This window comes from Ochotona princeps, chromosome 9 (genome assembly GCF_030435755.1).
Source record: "Ochotona princeps isolate mOchPri1 chromosome 9, mOchPri1.hap1, whole genome shotgun sequence".
In the NCBI taxonomy this organism is placed as follows: domain Eukaryota; kingdom Metazoa; phylum Chordata; class Mammalia; order Lagomorpha; family Ochotonidae; genus Ochotona; species Ochotona princeps.
The window spans coordinates 72,414,383-72,426,158 of NC_080840.1; the positions used below are offsets into that span (position 1 = coordinate 72,414,383).

Here is an 11,776-nt window from a genome sequence, read left to right on the forward strand (position 1 = left end):
AGGTCCTGGGAGGGACTTGGTAATGGGTAGTGGTGGTGGCTAGGATTCCCAGACGGCTCTCAAGGGGGTTGGGCTGAGCACTGGTCCCAATACACTGGCTCCAATGCCTGGGGCTCCACCGCTGGCCGTGCCAGGAAGCCTGACTCTTGGTTAGAGATGCTGCTGATTGGAATGCCGACTACATTCCCTGATTGAGGTGCCCAGACGTTCTGGTCCAGAGCTTGAGGATTGTTTAGCACAATCCTCTTGGCTCCCTAATGAAGTTATTTTTCCAAACTGTCCTTTGTCAAGGTCTTGTTTTGTTTCGTCACCTCTTTCTGGTCGGTTCTCTCTGGGTCCCTGCCAGAGCAGGGAAGCAAAACCCTGTGGTCGCCGGCTCCCCATTCTGTTCCTCCCTCCCTCTCCAGCCTGGAGAGAAGGTGGTTGGAAGCAGGACTGCGCTGTTCGCCTTGCAGATGATGCGACTGAAACGCCCTGGCCAACCAAGGTGGAAGGTGGCTAAAGTCGCCACCAACGCCGGCCGAAACTTCTGCTGTTTAGGGGCGCACCCGGCGCGGGGAATGTTGGACAAAGTCGGGCTCCGCAGGAAAACCCGTCTCTTCGTCCAACCTTTATCCTGAGAGGTCGCTGAAGTGCTTTGCTGGGAAGGGCGATTAAGCAACACTTCGTGGATTTCTCCATTTTGCCGGGCCCACCTGGTTAACATAAAACAAAAATAAAGGCCCGGGATGGAACTGTCATTGTTTGCTTTTAAAAAAATAAGGGAGCTGGAGGAGAGGAGGAGGAGGAGGAGGGGGGGTCACGTGACTGCGAGTAACCGCTTCAGCCGAGCGCCTGCCACCCCAAGTTTGCTGCAAAGCCGCCTCCTCCCGGCGGGGGCGCTGACGTCACGGAAAAGCCCTGGCGCGGGCCGGCGGCTCCCTATAAACCGCGGGGCGGCGGCGGCTCCGCAGGCGGTGGACCCCGCAGCCCGGACCCGCACGCCGCGCCCCGCAGCCCGGACCCGCACCCCGCGCGGAGCGAGCCGCGCGCGCACTCCTCCCGCACCCCGCGCCCCGCAGCCCGGACCCGCACCCCGCGCCCCGCAGCCCGGACCCGCACCCCGCGCGGAGCGAGCCGCGCGCGCACCCCTCCCGCACCCTGCGCTCCACGCCGATTGCCCGCTCCGGCTGTGCCAAGTAAGGGCGCTGTGGGAGAGGGGCTATTCCCCGGGAAGCCGGGGCGGGGAGCGGGTGCGTTTCCCCGCGCGCACAGCGTTGCAAGTTGATAAGGGAGCTCTAGGGGCGTGGGGTCGAGCTGTCGGTTTCTGGAGGGGTCAGGGTGTGTGTGTGTGTGTGTGTGTGTGTGTGTGGTGTGTAGAAGATGTCGCTTCGGTTCAGCCGGTCCCCTGGGTCACTTCCTGCTACAGATCAGAGAGACTGAGTGCTCTAGTCGGAGGTGAAAACTTCAGGCTAGATAGAGGGCGAGAAGTGGAGGTGTGGAGATTGGGGAGTGGTGAGGCTGGGGAACGGAGTGTTTGTACACTTCTCACTCGCACCGTTGGTGCACCTTGCGTGTGGACAAGCATTTGCATGTGTGTGGATTTCACAACTGCTTGCAGCAGAAATAAACTCATGTGCACCCACTTTTTGCACTCTTTGAAATAGCGGGGGAGTAGGGACCCCGGTACACAGATAGGCTACCTTGCCAAGGGAAAGTTGTAGCTGAGTTGTTGGAGTTGCTGGCAGAAGGTGGAAGTCTTGAGTTGAATTAAAGAAGTCTCCGAGTGGAAGTGATCTGCTCAGCGTGCGACGCCTCCTCTGCGGGTGTGTTAGGTCTGAATGTGAGCAGGCAGTTTCCCCTTGGGAGTAAGGAGGTAACTGTGGAGGGAAGGGGGCAGAGCTGGGCTGTAGCCTTCCAGCTCAGTCACCCCGGCCCCTTCACTAACGGTCTGGTCAGGTGGCTAGAGGGCATCAGGGCAGCTTGACTAAACATGGAAGTTCCAGTAGTGCCTGTCAAGTCCCGCCTGGGGAAGGGGCAATGATGTCATTGCCACGTGTCTCCCCGCCTCCCTGCCCAGGCATCAACGCTTGCTGGCCACTGGTGCCTAAGAGCCTTCTTTAGACAAGAGCCACCAACCTGGCCAGCTGGTCTGCACCAGCTACCTTCACTTGTTGCGCTTCAAGCCTTTCTGGAGTGGCGTCTGCTCCTCCCGGCTGTCTCTGACACAACTCTGAGTAGGGTTCCCTCAGGATGGAGGAAGCCCACGAGCAGTGGGCAATGCTGCCGGTACTTTTTAATCGCTGGGGATGGCTACCCATTCGAGTGTGTGGGGTGTGTGAGAGCCGGGCTGTTTGGGGTTTCGGAGAACTGGACGATTTCATTGGCGTTCTTTCTCCATCTCATACAACAGCCCTGATGCCTGTCCCTCCTCCGTGTTGGAAGCCCACTGCCCCCACCTCCCCTCTCGCCCCGCCTCTCACTCGGGTTTGCTAATGCTGGCGTCTTCTCCAATATGCTCCATAGGACCCGACAATGACTCTCAACAATGTCACCATGCGCCGGGGTACGGTGGGCATGCAGCCCCAACAGCAGCGCTGGAGCATCCCAGCTGATGGCAGGCATCTCATGATTCAGAAGGAACCTCGCCACCGGCCTGCCCCCGCCCCCGACGACCACTGCCGTCGGAGCTGGTCCTCCGACTCCACAGACTCAGTCATCTCGTCCGAGTCCGGCAACACCTACTACCGGGTGGTGCTGATAGGGGAGCAGGGCGTGGGCAAGTCCACGCTGGCCAACATCTTCGCTGGTGTGCACGACAGCATGGACAGCGACTGCGAGGTGCTTGGAGGTAGGTCACTCAGCCTTGCGAGGCTTCCATCTGACAGGCCAGAAGAACAAGAGGGCAGCCAGGTTATGTCTTATTATGAAAACTGAGCGTATTATGCTTTTTTTGACACTGGGTTGTAGGGGAGTTGGGTTTCCAGGGAAAGCCCTGGCCCAGCTTGGGAGAAGAAACAATACTGCTTCCAGACAAGACCCAAATCTGTTGACTTGGAGCCAGAGTGTCTTCGATGATAAATCTAACTGGACTAGGGAAGGTAATTAAACGGGGTAGCTAGGATCCCACTTCCTGCTTACACTGATGGTGACCGAAACTTTATCCATGAGCTGGGGATAGGTGCTGCCTTCCCTCTTGTTTATACCTAAAGCCAAAACAACTGGGTGGGTTCACCAGTTTCCAGCAATAGTAGAACCTTCCGTGGGTGTGTCTAAAAAGGTTTATAATATATATCTAAAATGATGTAAAACGTTTTGAAAATAATTTGAAGCACACAATGCTGATAAGTGCTTTCTATGGAGGCTGGTGGGTTTTCAAGACAGGTTTTTCTCACACAATCTCCTTTAATTAGTTCAGTCTTGTCTGTTACTGAAACTGATTGGAAGTGATGTCATCAGCAAACGGATTCCTCAAGGAGATGGCAGGCCCAGCTCTGTGTTCTGGGGTATCTGTGGCAGACCCTTGCAGCTTTAGCCTTAGCACCAATGGCTGCAGGAGCTGGGTGTCCAAGTCTGTGGTTGTCAACGTGAATGAAGAGCTTGCTGGTGCTTACCCACCTCACTTATTCTGTCTGTACTCTCAGCTACTACGCACGCTGAATCACAGCCTTCCTGAGTGGGAAGGCACCTTAGTGATGACTCAGTCTCCACACCTTTGGCTTCCTGATTGTACTCCTGGCTCCCAGCAACCGTTTGGTCTAAAGCATTTCTTCTTTCTGATGCCAGGGTCAGGGAGGTCACTGCTTCTTCCCCACGAGGCAGCTCAGGAACTGGGTTGTTAATGATGACTCATTGATGTTCCCATCGATCTCTCTCCTCCCTCTGGAATGGCTCTGTGAGAGTCAAGGAGGGGGGGTGTTGTGCTATTGATGCCCTTGCTAGAGTCTGGAAGCTGCCTTGCTGAGAGACAGAGAGGAAAGACTGGATGCTGAAGGGGGCTTTCTCAGGTCCCTTCTCTCAGCTGTTCTTTGCCTTGGGGGAAAAAAAGTCACCCAATGACTGGGCTTAGGATTTGGGGAACCTGCTATAGAATCTGGGACTTAATCATTGCAGGTTGCTACATCTGTCACTCTGGTGTTTGGGGGCTGGGAGGAGGTACTGTGTGCCAAGCACTGTGCTAAGTACCTCCTGTAGTACTTTTGATAAAACTGAAAGTAGAGCTTATGTGGCATTAATATGACTATTGTACAGAATGAAATGGAGGTCTATGAAGTCAGCTTACTGGTAGCGTGTTATGGCCAGGATTAAAGCCCAGTTTTGGTTGAATCCAAACCCTGTGTTCTTTGTCTCCTGCGGCTCCAGGATTTAGCTTGCAGTTGTTGCCTTTTGGGTGAGGTATCAGCCTGGCTCCAATGCGAATCTCTAGGGTACCCAATGATGAGGACGTGTTGTCCTAGCAAGGAGCCCAGTGTCAGGGGCTTTGATTCAGAGCCAGCTGAACTAGAGGAGCCCTGGAGGAAATCACACCGAAGGGCTTTGGGTGCAGGGAAAGATCAGCCCAGAACTGTTTTGCTTTTGGTATTTTTGAAACCAGAAATCTATGGTGGACTTTCAAAACTACTTGTCCATTAAAATGGAGGACTGTCTGCACAGAGGCTGGCCTCCCCATAAGATTCCATAAGCAGTAAGTATCAAGGAGCCAATTCATACCTGGAATTTTGAAAGGCAAGCATTATGCTTAGGCAAGTGGAAGAGAGCTAAAGAGTATCCTTTTCTTACCTCCTTCAACTGATAATCTTTGACAATGAGGGAGTTCTCAAATGAGCCATCCCAGCTGATGTAGCCCATTTGAATAACTTAATTCATGCCATCAAAGTTGTGTCACTTGTTTGTAGGCCCTGTAGATTTTGTTTCTGAAGAGAAAGATTTTACAAGGCATAGCCCTATTTTGGTTTTTATTTTTTTTAATATTTATTTATTTTTATTGCAAAGTCAGATATACAGAGAGGAGGAGAGACAGAGAACTATCTTCCATCCGATGATCCACTCCCCAAGTGAGCACAACGGCCAGTGCTGCGCCGACCCGAAGCCAGGAGCCAGGAACTTCCTCCAGGTCTCCCACGAGGGTGCAGGGTCCCAAGGCTTTGGGCTGTCCTTGACTGCTTTCGCAGGCCACAAGCAGGGAGCTGGATGGGAAATAGAGCTGCCGGGATTAGAACCTGCGCCCATATGGGATTCCTGCGCATTCAAGGCGAGGACTTTAGCTGCTAGGCCACTGTGCTGGGGCCTGATTTTTATTTTAATTCAGCATTAGCCATTCTAAAAAGATTAACATTATTATTATTTCTCCTAGTACAGATGGATGTTACTCCAATTATATTGCAGCAATTTTATGATTTTTATATACATTTAATGACATTCATTCATTTTAAAATAATTATCAAACATTTGGGGCAGAGTAAAAAAGCTCATGGAAAAACTAAGTATGGGTTTCAAATATTTTTGGCAACCAGATCAACTTATCTTTTAGTTCCATTTTCCAGAAGCTTGTTGATGTCCCCTTGTACATCCTGGAATTTGGTGAGGTACTGAAGGGGTCTGCAAGGGTCCTTCCCTTGCCATGCTCCTAGGGTGCAGCAGAGATCAAATATGAATCCAGATGGAGTTACAAGGAGAACACGGGGAATTCAGAGAAGCCTGACTTCTGGCTGTGAAAGTGAGAAAAGATGTCATGGATGAGATGGTGTTGGAACTGGACCCTAAAGGAAGCTAGGAGTTAGGAGCCCGGGCAAGGTGAGAAGGTACTTTATACACACACACACATACAGACACACACACACATACAGACACACACACACACACACACACACACACACACACACACACACAGAGCACTGAGCTGCTAGGTAAGACTAACGGGTAAATTAGGCCTCAGCTCTGGCCCTGACCTACCTGATACTCTCAGACAAGCCACTTTACCTTCCTCCTTAGAATAATTGGGATAATACATACTTTTTTGAATGGTGGATGATTAAGGTAAGGTGGTGGCACTCTAAGCCTGTAGCATGATGTCTGGCACGTGGGAGATGGGGAATCACCATGAGTTAGAGCTGATTCTGACTCTGCCATTTCCTCTCAGTGACAGGTTCATGGTCTGCCTAACTGTACTGGTCACCCCTGGCTGGGGTTCTTCTGGATAAACAGAGCAGTGAACACCACTATAGATAGGATGGTATTCTTAGAGTCCGTGTTTCGCTGAGCACCTGCAATGTACTGGGCACTGTTTGCTGGAGGAGGCAGTCAACATCACAGGGCCAAATCAGATTTGCACTCAGGCTGTAAGAAGCGAAGGGAAGAGACTGATAGAATGAGTGAGTGGATTGCATGTCAGAGAACACTCGGCATAACGGAGAGCGGTGGAACAGAGAAAGAAGTAAGGAATACCTGTGGGAGCACAGTGCTGCTGCTCAGGGAGCACCTCCCCAGAGGGAGGTAAGGGCATAGGCTGTATGGATATCCCAGGAAAGAGATTGCAGGCCGAAAAAAACGGCAAGAAAAAATGAGACTCATTGTGCAAGTCATTCTTTGCAATGGTGAAATTTGAAACAGGAAATCTCATTGGGAAAATAGAACATGGGTGGGTTCCATTGATGGGAAGCCCTCTTGCAAAAATTCCAGTGCTCCTCTTCCCTTTCTCTGTTCCCTCCCCTCCCCAGCTGTTTCCTGGCCTGGAACAGCCCTGGCCCCTGGTAATGCATTTACCCTTCACCTACACCCAGTCTGGGCACAGATGCAGGGAGGAAGTTTCCATTACCACAGAGAGCTAGAGGCTGTACGTCTGCTGTGCTCGAGAGATGGAAAACAAGCTCATTTATTCCCAGGGAACTGTGTTTATTTCAGAGGCAGAAAACTGCTGCCCAAACAGGGATGGTCTCTAGATTTTTTTTTTCTTTATACTTCGCTAAAGAGGAGAAAGGTCTGTGAGCGAGCTCAGAGCTCCTGAAACGGCCAGTGGGTGTTGAGTGCCCACCCACCAACAGGGATGAGGGATTGCATGTGAGGTTGATTACAACAGGCTTTGCAGCTGATGCTGCCTCATGCCATCAGCCATCGCCTCTGAGCACAGCGCTCTTAACGGGGCTGACCCTCAGAAGTGGTTTCCTGGATCCAGGGTCCAGGAGCGATGACAGCAAATGCCTTTCATTTCAAGTGCTCTGGAGCTGGAGGCATGTACATAAAATGTCGAAAAAACAGTAATGTACCTTTGCAAGTATTTGTCAATTTACCTCATTCATTTTCCATTTAGGAAGTTTAGCATAATCATTTATATGGCATTCTTATATATAAAAATATTTTCTAGTTCCCTGACTCCAACATCCGTTTTCTTCTTTTCCAGAAGATACGTATGAGCGCACCCTGATGGTGGATGGGGAGAGTGCAACAATTATACTTCTGGACATGTGGGAGAATAAGGTATGTGCAGCTGGTAGGGCCCCCTGTCAGCAGACTGCTTGGTGTGAGGGTGACCCTGTCCTACAACCCTGGTGTCCCAGACAAAGTGGGTTCATTTTATTGATTAAAAGCACTTCCTTCTGAAGAATAAGAACAGGTCTTCCACGATGAGTTCTGAATAATAAACAGGCTATAGTGACTCACTCTTAGTTCTATTTAAACATGCAAAAAGAGTGTATCTGTTTAGGGGATGTACAAACTAGGGTGAACAGTCTGGGATGGCTTCACTGCTTTGGAGTGGTTTCTTCTTTAAAGGTTTATTTATTTGAAAGAAAGAGTCCCAGGAAGGGAAGGAGCTCGGGGAGAGGAGCTGGTCCATTCTCTGGTTCACTCCCACGACTGTTGTAACCTCTGGGGCTGGGCCAGGCTGAAGCCATGAACCTGGCACTCCATCCGGGTCTCTCTGGCGGCTGGTAGGGGACCAGGAACGTGGGCCATCTCCTGCTTCTTTCCTAGGCACACTAACTGGGAGCTGGATTGGAAGTGGAGCAACCAGGATTCGAAATGGGTGCTCCAGTATGGGATGCTGGCATTGCTAGTGCCGGCTTAACTCACTGCCAAAATACAGGCTCCAGGAACAGTGATTTTAAATGATACAAGACCATCTTCGATGAAGTTGTGATTCTCAGTGCTAGTTTAAAACATTTGCCTTTCGAGGACTTTGTACTTCTGAACATCTAACTTAGACCCTCAGTTTAATGGGAATGTGCATATTTTCACTAAAGGATTCTTAATTTTCACTTGGGGAAGGCAAGATTAAAATTTTGACAAGTCAGAAAAGGCTTCTTTTTGGCAGTTCAGATAGCAAATGGGAATGCTATTTGGTAGAGTATTTGGTTAATTTACCAAGTCAAGCTATAGAAGAAACTGAAAAGTAAAAACCTTTTTGGTAAGGATGTCATGCCAGCTAGCCAATGCTGTACCAACTAGCCAGCTTTATAGCCACCAGACATCTGGTAGACCATTTTGAGGCATTGGAAATATTTTTTTCTTCTCCTATCAGCATGGGTATTTTAGGATGCAAGTATCATTTCTTTGCACATTGACCCCTCCTTTCCCAGGCCAGCCTAAGCTCACGGAAGATCTTGTCATTCCATTAGGGGGAGAATGAATGGCTGCAAGACCACTGCATGCAGGTCGGAGACGCCTACCTGATCGTCTACTCCATAACAGACCGGGCAAGCTTTGAGAAGGCGTCTGAGCTGCGGATCCAGCTCCGCAGGGCCCGGCAGACAGAGGACATTCCTATCATTTTGGTTGGCAATAAAAGTGACTTAGTGCGGTGCCGGGAAGTGTCTGTATCAGGTACGTGGAGTGGTGCCAGCGCTGCAGCAACATTGTAGGTTGTAAGCTTTGCCTGCAGAATGCTGTGCTTCCTGCTGTCTCTTGTGAGGCTGGGACCAGGAACTCTGACCCCCTACATTTCCTTACTAGGGAGGCTGCTCCCTTTGGCCATCTGGTCTACCTGCAGGATTTCTCATCTTCCCAAATCGAAGCAGTTGGCTAAAATGCCTTTTGGGAGATCATGCTTAGCAAATACTGCCCTTTGTGTTCCCCAGGGAGATCCCAAGGGTTCAGGGAAGTGAAAGAAACACCTTCGTGCCAAAAGGGTCATGAACTCTGACTTAGGAAAACTTGTGCAGAGTGACTAAAATACAGAACTTACCATGACTGCCTCTGATTCCTCTAAACCTAGAAACATGCTCCGAGTTCCTGTTCCCTGCTTCCCAAAGTTGAGACACAGTCTGATGGTGTCACACTACTTGTTCAGACTTAGTTCAGGATCATTCGTAGTTACTGAGGGGGCACTGAGATTTTATTGGCCTAATGCAGATTTGATCTCTGTTATGATTGTAAAATTAAAATGCTGCATTGCTGGGCCCTGTAAGTAGAAGAGAAGCCTTATAAAGACAACAGTTTTGGGACAGTCTTCTTATGAGAACATGACTATCTACCATAATCATTTTTTTCCAAACCTGAACTAGACATGTGGAAAGACTGAAATATTTGAAACAGAGACAGTTCCAAACGAGCCTGCATAGTTTGCTCGGAGTGTATTATGCAACTGTAAAACCCTCAACTGTTTTTCAAAATATCTCAGCACTGCTTGTCTTCTTTTTTATAAAGAGAGGAAAACCAAGTAGTAGATTGTTCTTATAGTCAGCATTCTTTAAGTTAGAAGAAAGATTTAAGAACTTGGCCTTGAGCATGAGGCAGCCCTGGGCTCACCTCCAGGCTGTGTGAACTCCCTCAATTTTTAAGACTCCTCTCATCTTCTTCACCTAGGTAATAGATGACTAATGTATTTTCCAAGATTTTTGTGAGCATTGAAAATGTTTATAAAGAGCTCAGTGTTTAGGTCTTGGCTCTTGGTAGGGCCATTAAGGCTATGCTTTTTTTTTATTATTCTAATTAACATTACTGTATAAGGATACTTCAAAAGGTTTATGGAATTAAACAATTAAAAGATTCATATTAGTTCAAAAATTTTTCAAACCCATGTGAGTGAAGAATCTTCAACAAGTTCATGGAAAACTAATATAATAAAAAAAGATGTATGAATTTCCAAACAAAATTTTGCATGCAAAAAAATACACCTTCTTGTTTAATTTCATGAATTTTTTGAGGAACCCTTATGTTACATAAAATTGAGTTTTTACCCAGTGCATTTGTGGTTGACCAGATCTCAGGCCTGTGTCTCTCCTGTTTCCAGGGATCCTCTTGTGAAACAGCCAGGGAGGGTGTGCTTCCCACTGAGCTGACTTAGAATGAGTAGGAGCCTAGTCTGCTTGCTCTCTGACCTTCTCCCCTCCTTTCCTGACCAGAAGGGAGAGCTTGTGCCGTGGTGTTTGACTGCAAGTTCATCGAGACCTCGGCGGCTGTCCAGCACAACGTGAAGGAGCTGTTTGAGGGCATCGTGCGCCAGGTGCGCCTGCGCCGAGACAGCAAGGAGAAGAACGAGAGGCGCCTGGCCTACCAGAAGAGGAGAGAGAGCATCCCGAGGAAAGCCAGGCGCTTCTGGGGCAAGATCGTGGCCAAAAACAACAAGAACATGGCCTTCAAGCTCAAGTCCAAGTCCTGTCATGACCTTTCTGTGCTCTGAGCTTTTAGAGGGATGCGGATGTCCCCGTGATGGACATCGTAGGAGGCCGTTGGTGCTGGTAATCTATATTAGATTGGATTGTTAGATATGGCTGGAGGTGGCTTTCCCCAGTGCAGCCCGAAACTCACTCATAGCCTCCTGGGCAACATGCTTAATAGGGGATGAAGGAGCCTAGCACACAATCAGTATTTATTTACAGGAAAAGCCTGACCTTGTTACTTAAGTAATAAGGTCTTCATATGTATTTCTTCTCTCCTTTGGATAGTGAAGAAGTGAAGCCCGCAGAGGAATGCCTGCAACAGGAACTGTTATCCTAACATTTTTCCCAGTGTTCTGATAGGTGAATATGAGGCCGTTGGCTCACAAACAACTCTTGGAAGGCGAAGAGTATGTTCCCAACGAGGTAGAACTTTCTATGCACCCTGTTTCTGTGGAGCTGGTCTTGTAGAGCTAATCTCGTCCTCATGGTTCTGACTATTGCTAATCCATCAAACTGTGAAAAGCAATGAGAGGCCTTGCTGGAAACTAAAGCTCACGGAGCAGTTTCTGCTCAGTGCCTAATTGGGATTGGGAATTGATACATGTACCACCTGGAGACTCAAATTGTATCTTACGTGTCTTAACGTATTTTTATTTAGGGCAAAATTAATCAAAGTCTACTTAATCAAACCACCTTTTGTGTGTCATTATTTTTCAAACCATGGAGCCATCATGAAATGTTTTTGAAAATCTGGATTACTGATATCCTGCAGTGCAAGATGCCAAATGTTCAAACGTTATCAAAGGTCTGATTTTTTTATAAAACACGCAACAAAAAAGCTTTCAGAACTTTGGGGTGACCGTTGTGTGCCACAGCTGGGCTCTATTTATTATTATTTTGCAACAATAACCATTTTAACATTTGATAAAGCATATTTATGAACATATTTCTTAAGAAGTCCATTTTATTACCATTTTCTATCTTTTTTCAAAATATGCAAGTTTTTACCTATATGTCTTATAATAAAAGAAATAAAATCTTTGAAAAAAAAGGCATTCTTAACTGTTTTCCTCCCTGGTAGAATGATTGTGGCTCTTCTCATATAACTGGCAAGTTCTTTCTAAAGCGATAGACCTGTTATTTTATTTCTGTTTCTCATTGGCAGTAGCCTGGTCATGATCTGTTTAAAAAGTGTCCCAACA

The 11,776-nt window shown here is 48.3% G+C and overlaps 1 protein-coding gene across 2 annotated transcripts; it reads left to right on the forward strand.

Annotated features, from left to right (window-relative positions):
* Positions 1-1,125: 1,125 nt before the first annotated feature.
* GEM (GTP binding protein overexpressed in skeletal muscle) lies at positions 1,126-11,140 on the forward strand. Of its 2 annotated transcripts, none has more exons than XM_004597233.2 (5): positions 1,126-1,178; positions 2,506-2,830; positions 7,376-7,452; positions 8,592-8,796; positions 10,317-11,140. In XM_004597233.2, exons 2-5 carry the CDS (start codon positions 2,515-2,517, stop codon positions 10,592-10,594), a joined length of 876 nt encoding a protein of 291 aa, XP_004597290.1. In that variant the 5' UTR covers positions 1,126-1,178; positions 2,506-2,514; the 3' UTR covers positions 10,595-11,140. The 2 variants fall into 2 exon arrangements, with proteins under 2 accessions (XP_004597290.1, XP_058524775.1); XM_058668792.1 differs by lacking the exon at positions 1,126-1,178 and adding an exon at positions 2,227-2,268.
* The last annotated feature ends 636 nt before the right edge of the window (positions 11,141-11,776 follow it).